The 13,573-nt window shown below is 27.8% G+C and overlaps 1 protein-coding gene across 3 annotated transcripts in view; it reads right to left on the minus strand.

Moving 5' to 3' along the window:
- Positions 1-846: 846 nt before the first annotated feature.
- Positions 847-13,573, minus strand: part of zip (myosin heavy chain 10) — a 253,994-nt gene continuing 241,267 nt past the window's right edge. For all 3 annotated transcript variants that reach the window (XM_075374571.1, XM_075374570.1, XM_075374569.1), the window contains 5 exons: positions 12,454-12,787; positions 9,264-9,380; positions 5,655-5,818; positions 4,631-4,777; positions 847-3,519 (listed from right to left, as the gene is read on the minus strand). In XM_075374571.1, coding sequence (XP_075230686.1) covers positions 4,645-4,777; positions 5,655-5,818; positions 9,264-9,380; positions 12,454-12,787 — 748 coding nt within the window. In that variant the 3' untranslated portion in view covers positions 847-3,519; positions 4,631-4,644. The remainder of the gene's footprint in view (positions 3,520-4,630; positions 4,778-5,654; positions 5,819-9,263; positions 9,381-12,453; positions 12,788-13,573) is intronic.

Genomic DNA, 13,573 nt, shown 5'->3' on the forward strand with positions numbered 1-13,573 from the left:
GGCAAGTGGATTTTATCAGAGTGTAATAAGTCTGGTCTGGAACAAGGAGCTATGTTTGCAATATTATACCTTTAGGCATACTGAAAATATGGACAAGGAAAGATTACTGAACAGGATGCTGCATGCAGAGGAAACAGGTAGAAGATCAAGGGGCACACTAAGAATGAAATTGATAAATATGGTGATAGAAGAAGTGCGCAAGAGAGGGGATGAGGTGAATGTAATGGAAGAGAGATGGTTCGAGGTTTGAGGTAGGTGAAGAAATTTTGTAGAAGGTCCAGTTCAAAAACTTAGATTAAAGGAAACTGAAGGATGATGATGACTTCAAAGGAAAATCTTAAACTTCAGAACAACAAAAATGTTCCATAGTCAGTTTATGTACACAAAGAAAATGATTAAGAGCTAAATTTTTTTCTATGCTGATGTACGGTATAGATCTTGGACTTTGTCTCAGTTCTGTTCACGATACTTTGGTAAAGTCCAAGATCTATACCTTACAGCAGCATAGAAAAAATTTAGCTGTTGATCGGTTAAGATTAGTTGGAGATAAGGTTTGCAATAAAGATGTATTCATATTAGCATAGTGGTAGTTAAGATTGTTAAGAAGAAACTATACTACTTTGCATATGTGATGAGATTTTTTTTTTAAAGTAACAGTTCTATGACGCATACTTCTAAGTAGAATTATAGGGAAGGTATTTCATGGTTGAAAAAACCAAAGGTGTGGTTTTATAGGTTAATTTGCTCTTCTGCTCCGCTTTATGCAAAGTTGTAATTACCCACATGATTGCTGATGTTTGATAACAGATTTGGGAAAAAATACTAACAAAAAACCGTAATAAAAAATAAATTATTCAAGAATTTTATTATAATAATATAACCCAATACAAAGTTCATATTATAATAATTTATAATATATATTTTTTTAATATTTAAATATTTTTAATTAATAAATTTATTTTGCTAAAAAGATTTACCATTACCTGTTCTGTTTAAATTATCGTATGTAAAAATGTAAATTTAAAAAAAATGTATTAACGTTACATGATAGCAATTAAATTATTAATAATACAGAAAATTTATTTAAAAATTTTATATATGCTTGCAAATATTTTTTATATATACAACATAATTTTATTTTTATTATTACTGTAAACCAATATTAAAAACAAAAACTCATTTACGTACATACTTTTTACATGTACATTCGAACATATGTACTAAGAATTAGATAATTTTCACTCAAAACACACATACATACAGACATACATACACATATAATGTTGTATTTTATTGGCACACGATCTTAAAAATATGTAATAATTATAATAATGTTTTTAAATATTTTTATACACTGCCGATATACTCTACAGTGATTTAATTTATTAAACTGATCATTAGATTATAATTTATTAAGCATCCATTTAATAATAATTAAGTAACTACAAAAAAAATCAAAACATAAAAAGTAAACTGAAACAATTTTGGACGAAAAGTTTTACATATAATGGAATATGAACTGATATAACTAACATAAATATGACACATAAAAAATTAACGTTTTAAGTATTCTTCATGCAAAAAATCTATAATCTTATATTAAAGCGACAATACGAAAGCTTTCTAAATAGCATACTACAATAATAATGAAACTTTATTTCATGAAATTATATATGATTAACCCTTGAGCTGGTACAAGCAATCTGTTATCAGAAATATCCTTTTTTTTAGCAGCAAGTGTGGAACAAGATGTTTGTAACCCTAGTAAACTTTGATTTAATTCTGTAAATTTTTATTTAATGATTGCATACAGAGTTTATTTAAACATTTTATTACTACAAGATACAGAACAAAATTAAGCAAGATGACACAATTAAAAAAAAAACATTTCATTAGGATTTTAAACTGATAAAATCAATTCTAGAATACCTGTTTGAATGTTCATACTTGACCAGATCTCAACAAAACACTGATTTCTTAATTCAGTATTTACTTGGATATTACTTATTTGTATCCTCTCAAAAGATATATATTGTAATCTGTGGTCTGCAAGCTTTTTTTATCTGTGATTCATGTATATTTCACTGATTTTAAATGATATTTGACTATAATTTAGTTAATAATATAAAGTTCTCACTGAAAACAAAAATAATATAAGCATAACATTAAAATTAATACAGCTCTGAATATAAAATTATATTGGTGGTAAAAATGATTTCTTATTTGTTTCATAATTATAAAATGATTTCAAATCCAATGAATAATTATAATATAAGTATACTTATAAGTATATCCTACAATAATACATTCATTTAAAAATGAAGACTTACATAACTTCTCAAATATATTATTTTTCAAATAGTAAGTGAATCATATTAATCACAAATTTAATTACAAAGGCTCTAGCAATTGAACCTTTCTAGAAACCAGCTTGAGGGTTAAAACAAAGAAATAATCAGACATATAGTGTGAACAGCTATTTATTACTATTATTTATTTATTTTTTGTTTCAATTAATAAATATATCAAACAACATATAATATAATTAATTGAATGAGGGTAACTATAAAAAAAAATGATATAAAATGTAATAAATATTTGAATATGTAGTAATAATTATAATAAAAATGAATATCAATAATTTTATGATTTATTTAAGATATATATTTTCTTAGAAAGGCATTTCTTGGTTAAAGATATAAAGCTAATGAAAACAAAAACAAAAGTTGAAGTTATTTTTAATAACGCTGATATGATTAATAAGAATAGTATAATAAATAATAATTAGGGTTAGTATAATAATGATAACATATAATAAGTAAACATTAACAATAATCTTTTTAATAAAAATTATTTGAAAAAAATCAATCATTTGAAAACTTTATAAATATTTTTAATAACAATAATAATAAAAAGGGAATGTTGTTTCATTACTTTAATTACCATATAACAACAATTATTATAATAATTAAATATAAATAAAACATATGTATATATAATATAAAAAAATTAAGTAACCTTCAGTAATATTATTAAAATGCAATAATAATTATTTGTTTAATAATTAATTAAATATATAAAATAAGCTATGCGAGATATAGCTAGCTAGCTTGCTACGCTAACAAAAAATAAAATCATGAAAAAATAAAGGAAATGACGGCATCAATAATAAAAATTTACAATACGTATTTTAATAATAATTTATAACTAATAATAAAAAATAATCAATGATAATATTATATACAAATGCTTTTCTGTTTATTCCTTTCTATGTTTATTATATTTATTTATATCATTGTATACGATTGATAATTTATAATTGATTGGTAAGTATTTTAACTGAAATACATATATATATAAGGTATTATTACAATGTAGCAATGGTTGTCAAAATTATATCACTTTTAATAATAAATAATTTAAATTTCATTACTGCAATTATCAATCCAGTTTCACAAGTTGTTTCTGAATATTTTCTTCTTTTGTAACAAATTGTATGTTTTTAATTGTATGTTTGACCTGAAAAAAGGAAAATAAATTTTTTTCAATAATCTGTTACAATATTTTACTTTAGGGATATCAAATATACATGCACTACTATCAACGAAAAAAAAAAAAAATTAACAATTTACTGTAACAGAAGACAAATCAGTCAAACATGTTACATATAATTTATTTTCTTATTAAGGCTTTGTAACAGTGCAAAATAACTTCCCAAACATTTTTCAAATTTCTATAGTCAATATGCTGGGATTTAAATAAATTATTCTATTCTTTCTTACAACGTTTTAACACATTTTGAATATGTAGTATTTAAGCCTCTATTTTGATGTATACATCATTTACTCTCTAACAATAGATATAACAGTTTATAAGAAATATATTTTTAATTATTGTACTAATTCCCGATCAGAATTAATCAGAATAATAATCTTAAGGCATTAAGTGATACTAACAGATATATTTATTTTAACTAAAATAAAATGATTTTAAACATAAAATTACAAAAAAAGAAAAATCCATGATTCAATATAAAAAATTATTACTGAAAATAACTGTAAGCATAGTACTAATTATGTTCAATACTTTCAGTGAATTTTTAACGGTTTATAAAAGTACTATATTAACTGAAAAAAATATAAATAAAACAAAATTTCTTTAGTATTAAAAAAAAAAATCAAAAATACAGTGAGCACTTGCATACTCAAACTCAAATTTCTTATGACCACACAGCACATTAATGACAGTAAATTAATATGAAATAACACTGAACATTCCAAACCAATATAAAAAATTCACCACAATAAAAAAAAAAAAAAATGATTTGCTGTTGCAAATCATTTTTTTTTATTTTTATTGATCACAAATTTTTTTTGTGATCACAAATCACAAAAACAATGAAATATTATATCATTAAAGAATGGGAACAATGTGGCTAATTGTATTTCCAACTTCCAAGAATATTTTTAGAAATTTAACAGAATACATTTTTCAAATCGCATTGCAATCGTGCATATAAATTTCCATTTTTTTTAAAGCAGAAATATATGTTACTGCATTTTCCTGATAAAAATCCAGAGTGATTAAAAAAAGGGAAATGTAAAAATAATACTATAATATAAAAACAGACCATGTATAAATTGACTAAGTAGTCTGTCCTTCATCTCCATCTACACTATCATCAGTATTATTGGCACTTGGTGTTTCATCAGCTGGTAGAGAACCTCTCTTATTACTGCCTATCCGAGGTGAGCTTATTCCAATACCAACTCCACGTCTGAAATAATTAAAATTAAAAAAAAACTTTATATTAAATTAAAAAAAACAAAAAAACAACTGTTTGGAATTCTGATGAAGGTCAACTGTTAAATTTGAAGTATAATAATGTATTTCAGGACTGAATGTAACGTGCTTTATAAAGTATTCATTAAAGCTACAGAGGTATTTTTTTTTTTTATATTATAAAATTGTCACAATAAAATGATATGTACATTATAAAATATGTCACAAGAGTGTGACATTTTTAAATTTTATGCATGTGGGACTAAATTACGGACTTCAGCAATAATGAAATATATTTACAATTACAGAAAATAAAACAAAGTTTAAGTAATAAAATATACGAGGATTTGGTAAATTCCTGAACTAAAAATGTTTGTCTTCTTCACCATGAAAGGCTAGGACCAACATACATATCACTCATTCTCCTTCATATAATGAATTTAATAACGGTATAATTTGCTTAACATTATACATCAATTTTGTTAGTCTGTTAATAAATTAGTTCAGAAATGTATTTTATTATGTTGTACAAATTTAAATGTAACTGATCATTTTTTGTGGTATTCAAGTTTAGATAATTTAAAGAGTGACATTTCTTATAAAATTATTTAATAAAATATATTTTTCTACAATATTTTTTTAAAAATTTATTATTTATTACTTTACTAAGGGAAACAAATAAATTGCCTTTTTAAAGGGAAATAAACATATTCATCTCAATATCTCTTATGGTTATTTTATACCTATGGTAAATGTATATTGGCTATTATCTGCAGTAAGTAAATTAATAATAAATCAAAACTATTTAAAAAGTTATAATATAAAACTATTTAAAAAAAATATAGTAACAGTAATAATAATAAAATATTTACCTTAACTTATTTTTAAGATTGTTAACCTCACGTGTTAAGGATTCATGCGATTCTAACATATCTTCTAATTCACGTTGAGCCTTGCGTTTCTGTGCTTTTTCTCTAGATATTTCTTCTTCAGCTTCATCTAATTGTCTCTTTAATACCTTAACTCTTCCATTAACCTTAAAAATAATAAACAAAAGAAAAAACTTTAGCATGCACAATAAAAATAATTAAACTTTACAGATAAAATAACAACATGAAACTAATTACATTTTTGTTTGTGCTGCTAGAATAAGTTAAACTTCTCAATTTAACTTCTGCAGTTTTTCCCCATGTAATATTCTCAGGACAAGCAGAAGGACACAGGATAAAATACTAATAATTAAAGGCAGATTTAACTCTAATAATTAGTTATTTTAATTCTATTTACATTTAAAATATTGTGACTAGTACAGTTAAAACATTATAACTAGTGCAGTTAAATTTTTTAAGGCAACTAAATTATGTTCAGCCACTGTTAATAAATGAACAATTAGTGGTTCAGTAGGTAATCACACAAAATTAAATACATGAGGGTCATTCAATAATTTAAGACACAAATAGCTATATAGACAGAATAGTTGGTTAGAGGGTTATGATACTTTTAGAACAGTAAGGGAAACCTTGTGATGACTTAAGTAATTTTTACTTGAGGTTTTGTTTTAACCTCATGTAAATAAAATTATGGATGGGTGTAATATAATGGCCATTATGCTATAATAACTTAACTATACCTAATTCAGTTAACTTATAGGTTCAAGTAAACAGACTGCATGTCTGAGTGTTCAGGCGGCCTATTCACAAGCATCTCCTGTAAATCCTAATGCATATAAAAGAAACTACATGACATTAATATACAGTAACCACACATTATTATATTTTACAAAAATTATACATATATTTTAAATTTTAATAAATTAAGACATGCTGAATGATCAATCAATATTTCTTATTCTGTACGGAAAATCCAATAACCCATGAGTATTTTATTCATTAAAATTGTTTATTGTTATGTAGTTGCCTTGAGTTTTTTAAGAGTTATGAAACTGTCCTCTGACAGTGAAAGTTCACTAATATTTTAGATTAAATTTCTATGATAATAAACAAATAATAAATTCAATTCAGTTTTCGTCATTTGATTGCGAGAAATCCGTAGTACTGTCAGCATTAGGAGATTCAACGAGAGGCACAATTTTTTTTTCTATTATACAAGGGTGAATCAAATTTAAAATGTAATTTTGCTACTCTACGCAGCAAGCAGTTCTGAGCTGGAGCACGGGGGTTAATGTTTGATGTGTTAGAGAGGAGGAACCAGCTTGGTTAACTTCTCTGCTCTGTTCTGTTGTCAGTATAGCCACGAGTGAACAAGAGGTTCCGTTGTCTGTTGCACAAACGTATAATCAAAGTTTTTAACTAATGAAGGTGTTAAACCTGTGGAAATTTTAACTTGTTTAAAGGTACAGTTTAGGGACGCTACACTGTCCCAGAACCAAGTGTATACAAGGGCCAGACAATTTAAGGGTGGACAAGAAAGTGTACAAAGTGAAAGTCATGATCAATGCCCAAGATCAAGTCTCACAGCTACAACATCTCTGCTGTTTGAGAGCTTATCAAAGTTGCGCCAGTTCATTGTTGATGAAATCGCATCCATCCGAAGTGGGTATCAGCTGTGGAAGTGCTCAATCCATTACTACTGATCATCTGGGCTTTAGAAAAATTAATGTTCGATAGGTTCTGTGGTTGTTGACTGAAAATCAAAATCAGGTCAGGTTGGAGATCTGCGAGAGACTTCTGAATTGATTTCGGCAAGAAGGGGACAATTTTTTGAGGCGCATTGTCATATGTGATGAGACATCGGTCCATCATTACACTCTGGGGTCAAAAATGGTGAGTAAGGAGTGGCAAAGGAAGGATGAGGGCTGCCCAGTGAAAGCCAAAACCCTTCTGTCACCCGAAAAAGTTCTTGCAACAATTCTTTTCAAGGGGAGTTTTACTCATTCATTTTCTCCACAATCAACGAACAGTGAATGCGGCTTATTATTGCCAGCTGCCACAGTCAACAAAAGCCACCCACCAAAACAAAGACGAGGTATGCCTATTAGTGATGTTATCCTTCTCCATGACAACACCAGGCCGCACACTACAATTTTGACAAAAGACAAATTGGAAAAAATGCACTAGGAAATGTTTCACACTCTCTACAGTTAAGATTTGTTCTCCTGTGACTATTTTTCGCTTGCACCCTTGAAAGAATTGCTTGGTGATGAATGGTTTGAAAAAAATGAAGATGTCAAGGAGTGCATGTGCAATTGGTTGATGACTCGTCCTTGAACCTTTTATGAACAAGGATTATTCAAGCTTCCAAAACATTGGCAAAAGTGTGTAGATCGGGCAGGGTCCTATAAGGGGTGAGTCCCCATATAAGGGGGAAAAATGATGAAGGTATGAATTGTGTATAATAGATAAATTTATTAAAAAAAAATCACTGTTTATATTTGATTCACCCTCATGTTATCAAATTCCCAATAACTTGGTTCAATAGTATCAGTTACATGTCTTATATAATTTTTCATTCCTGCTGGCCCGTTTTATTGATGGCTTTTAAGCATACAATTTTGACATCAGATATTTTTAAAAGTAGTATTTTTCTGATGCTATGTTACTTATGATTTGTGCCCAAATTAACTCAATTGGGTTGAATTCAAAATGATAGGGAGAGGTAATCGAAACACTGTTTTACTACTGGATCTTGCTAACGCATCCAATTTTATACACATTAAAATTACTTTTATTACGTGAAACCCTTTGCAATAATTGGGCCTTAAGTTCATACTCTTCAAAAATCACTTATTTTGAACTAGGCCAAATTTTCAAAGATCACTTCTTTTGAACTAAGCCACATTTTAATATCATTATTGTTCTAAGACATGGCTGGAATTTTTCCTTTTTACATGAATGATGAGGGGCGTAGTCTAAAACAATAACTGAATTATCTTTAGAAGAAGTAACACATCGCTAAACCATTTCTCAATAGATGTGCCTGTTCATCTCGTTATGATAGTCTCATGTAGATTTTGATTCAGAAATCAAGAGACCAACATTGACAAACCCAGAATCAATAACGTTATATATTAGATGTGGCTGTTTTGTGAATCGGCACTGATGTACAAGATGTTCAGCAAAAATCATGATGAATTCACACAAATGCAACGCTTGTTTATTCTTCACTCTATAGTTCTATAAGCTAATATAAATGAAACTACTTTGAACTAAAGCAATGAATCAATGTCACCAGTCAATGAAATACAGGCTAGCTAAGTAAGAAAGACTTGAAAAAACCTACTGAGAGAAATACTACCCCAAATAGTTTTATGACTGGAAATGTTTTTTCCTCTATTAAGAATTTTGTGTCACGAAGTATGTTTCTTTGTGAATATGCACAAGATTGAAGCAATAGGGGTGTTACATCATGTTTTACCACATTATACCTAGCTATAACCATTCTATCAAATAACAAATATTAACCACCCTCCTCTATAGCGATTCTTTACCGATCCTAGATAAGCAACATCAAATAATAATTACCTTTTCTAATGCTTCCTTGTACTGATCAGCATGGCGTCTCTCATCATCAAGTTGCATTGTCAATTCCTTTATCTTCTTATCCAACTTTCTATTAGCCTTTTGATGTCCTAAACGCTCCTAAAATTATAATAAAACAATAAACAGTCTATAAAGTAAGTAACATGATAAAAAAATATTCGTTTTTAAATCTTGTATTAACGATTAGCATATAAGCAAAGATAATTAGTTCCATGACAGCTATGCATTTTAGCAGCAACCATTAATCAGAAAAGACAAAAGCAGTTCTAGACTGAATAATCTATAGACAATAAAAAATTACAATAATGCACAATGAAAACTGATGCAACATGTGATTTTATGCTGCTTCATTAAGCAGTTTAACTGCAACAATTAAACAATTCACAGCAGTTTAATAAGTTTTTATATTTTACATTTCATAAGTTCATATTGTTAAGAATTCAATTTTTCATTTATCTTAATGTAATTATAGAATTAAATACAAACTGAAGATGTCAGATCTTACGAAAATAGATTCTTTGAATTAATATAGTGTTTAACTTGATCTATTTACTGGATTGAGTTTTGGTGGTTTAAATTTAATTTAACACACACACACGCACACAGTCACATTGCTAATACATATATATTACTTATAAGTATATTACTTATACAATTTTAATAACATTCTTGTGATTATAAAAGGATAAAAAAGTGAATAGAAAAAGTATCAAGCAGTAGAAAAATTAATGATTAAGATTTATAGGATAACCATTTTCATAAAAATGATTAACACCAATGTTGTGACTAGTGAACTTCCTTGGTAGCATTCTGCAATTTAAGATTATGTGGCACCTGGCATGTGTTTGATGTTATTTGTAAGATATCAATAAAGTAATGAAATATGTCATGTTATATGTTGTGGTTTAGAACAAAGAATATTGTACTGTAGTAAAAGCAGTTTAACCAGCTCACTGCTTTGCATTTTATATTTTTATGTTACGTTACATAAATTTGTAAAATTTTAGGGTTCATGTAGAGCAATGATAAAATGGTAATTCTGTATAGTAATAAGTAATTTAAGATTTCTTTTTGTATTTTTATAGAACATGTAATGGCTTTTGTTTATTTTTCATTATAATTTGCCTTATCAAATTTAACAATCATTATGTTTACAAGTATATGTTTTTTCTCATGTATCTTGATTTTCAATATTATTTTTTAATTTGTGAATTTATAAAAATGATGAACTATTGTTTTGTAGGAAGGCTATAGAAAGATAGTATACAGAACCTTTCCAATTTCTTAAAAGAAAACAAAAATTTTCCCATTTTAATTAATACAGTGAAATTTCCTTATTCACACTTCACGTATTTGTGATTTCATTAAGGCAGTGCAATATTTTGCTGTCTTTTCTATATTTGTGGCTACAATTTTCCATATTCGCTATACATTACATTATGTAGTGACATTAAAAATAAAATATTATCGCACATTAAAATAATAATTTAATTCAGTACGAAATTACACTGCGATAATGTACGTTCTTTATTGCACAGTACAATATTTATTTTTAAAGATGAAGTAGAGAAATTTCTCCATTGTATTTGCTTTCAATGACTGACAGGATATGAGTCACATATATAAATAAACAAATTGTCAACATTGCACATGTACAGTTTCAGATTACAGCAGTTCAGTATGTACTGTAAAGTAATTCGTAAGAGTAATGGTTATTACTGTGTGGGAATTGTATAAAAGTAGGAAGGGTTTTTATTCAATACAGTATTGTTGACAGAGTGTGATCGTAAATCTATTTTGCTGTACATACAGAATAGTAGGCCTACTTTGTATTTTTGTGTGGTATTTGTTTATAAACTTTAACAAAATTTATTTTTTAATTTAAATTATTTTTTATAGTGTAAAGGGATCAAGTTACTGTAAAAATGTCTTCAATTGGTAGCAATGAAAGAAAACGGGTAAAAAAAAAGTTATGCCGTTGTGTAAGAAAAATTTAATTCCTGAATAGACTTAAAGAAGGTGAATCGGTAGTTTCTGTTGCTTGAAGGTTTACATTAAATGAATTGACCATTCGGTATGTTAAGAAATCTGAACAACAAATTATTTTCTCAGCAGCCACTTCACATCACAGTGTTAAAATAGTTAGGGATCAGCGAAGGATGGAAACTGCACTAAGTATTTGGATCAAAAATCAAAATTAAAAATGGGTTCCAATAAGTGGAGCTACTATTTGTGAAAAAGCTAAAGAGACTGTACGATCATTTTAATTAAGGTCGAGCCAAAATGATGTTACCCCATTCCAAGCTTCAGAAAGCTGGTTTAATAAATTTAAAGTCAGGCAATCTTTACACAACATAAAAACTGTAGGGAAAGCTGCATCACCAGATAAAATAGCCATAGAAAATTACCCAGAAAAATTTTAAAAAATCATAGAGGATAATAAATACAAGCCAGAGCAGATTTTTAACGTGGATGAGACAGATCTGTTTTGGTAACGAATGCCCATAGGACCTTCATCTCAAAAAATGAATGATCAACACCGGGGTTCAAGGTAGCATAAGACAGAGTAACAATTTTGCTTTGTGCAAATGCAGCCGGTGATTTTAAACCGGCTAAATCTGTACTTGGGTTGATCTATTAAATATAAATTAATTTCTATTGGTAGAGTAGTATGGTATTTAAAAGAATCGAATTAAAAAAATTATATATATATATACACATACACATCTTCTGCACTACTGGATTTGATTTAACAACATAGGTCAAAGTAACACAGTACATCGTTTAACTGGATACTGTGTTTATTTAAAATAAAAGGGAGATTAAGGAATCTGTCTACCTGATAGATCACTTAAGATCATTACATTTTACTGCAGTCAAGGAACAGAAAACAGAGTTTCTGAGAAATCTGTTAGATTTCTTGTCACACCAAAATGTGGGTGCAAACAAAGAAAATCAACCGCTAAAACTAATCTGTCAGCTCAGTTAACATTTCTGGCAGGATCTAACCTAAGCTAAAGTCAATGGTTTAAACTGAAGTTAAACTTAATTTAGCCAACGTAAAAATTTGCTTTGAACCATTAACATTCAATAAATATAATTAACATATGAGAATTTGCAAACATTATTTTAAACAAAAACAGTTATTTTAAATTAAATTCAGTTTAATTACCTTAGTCTCTGCTTCAAGTTGTTCCTCCACATTGTTAATTTTTGATTCAAGTGTAGCAATTGTTGCTTTTGTCTTAGTGCGTTGATTTGTTTCCAGTTCAGTTAATTTGGCTTTAAGTTCTTTATTTTGCCGTTCCAAAATCATTCGGCTACTCTCTAATTTTTGTGTCGTTGATCGTTCACTAGCCAGATCTGTAGTTAACTGTTCTATCGTCAACTGTGCTTTACGAGCACGATCCATTAATATTTCTGAGTTGCTCTGCTCCTCTTCAAGTTCTTCTTCTAATGTAGAAATTCTTGCTTCAAGACGCCGTTTTTCATCGATAAGAAGTGTACTAAATACAATCAAGAGTAAAATATAAATACAAAAATAAATTATACACTATATTATTAACCATTAAAACAGTAAACAATTAGGGCCCTGTGGAGAATTGTCAATGGAATCCTTACAACCTGATCAAACATCTCAAACAGCAACACCTTGAAAATAAAGAACAGCATGAAGTTAAAGAAAAAATGTTGGATGCAGTTTCACTCTGAATGTTGTTTGCAATTATTAGTGGCTAAATGAACATTACCTTCATATATTATCTTGTGAGAAAAAATTCTAAACAGAAAAAATTAATTCTTGCTCCCAGAATGACAAAAAGTTTATGTTTTAAATGACTAACAATCAGTAGATAGGAATAAAAAATGACATACATTCGATGTGACTAATCACAAAAAATTTAAAACAGTTTTGGAGTATTATCAATTTTGGAGAAAGTATATTATTTTCCTTTCTTAGTAAGTTCAAAATAAAGTGAACTGAATAAGATTTATTTATATGCCACTATAATGTGATTTGGAAGTAATATTTCTACCTTTCATTTAGAAGATTCTGGGATCAAATTATGATCAGGCTTTGCATTTGTTGCTATAAAATTCATTTCTATGAATAAAAATTATTTAGTAAGTGCATGTCATCATAATAAGAGGAAGATAGACATGAGTTTGGAGATACATTAATAATCTATGCAGCATAGTTATAAACATATTTTCAGTTTGCTATATGCCAACAGTAAGTAATAAATTCTAATGAGTTCTATTCAAAACTAAGTGAAAAGAAAAGGTCAGTGCAT

Source organism: Lycorma delicatula, chromosome 9, assembly GCF_047948215.1.
Source record: "Lycorma delicatula isolate Av1 chromosome 9, ASM4794821v1, whole genome shotgun sequence".
NCBI classification, from domain to species: Eukaryota; Metazoa; Arthropoda; class Insecta; order Hemiptera; family Fulgoridae; genus Lycorma; species Lycorma delicatula.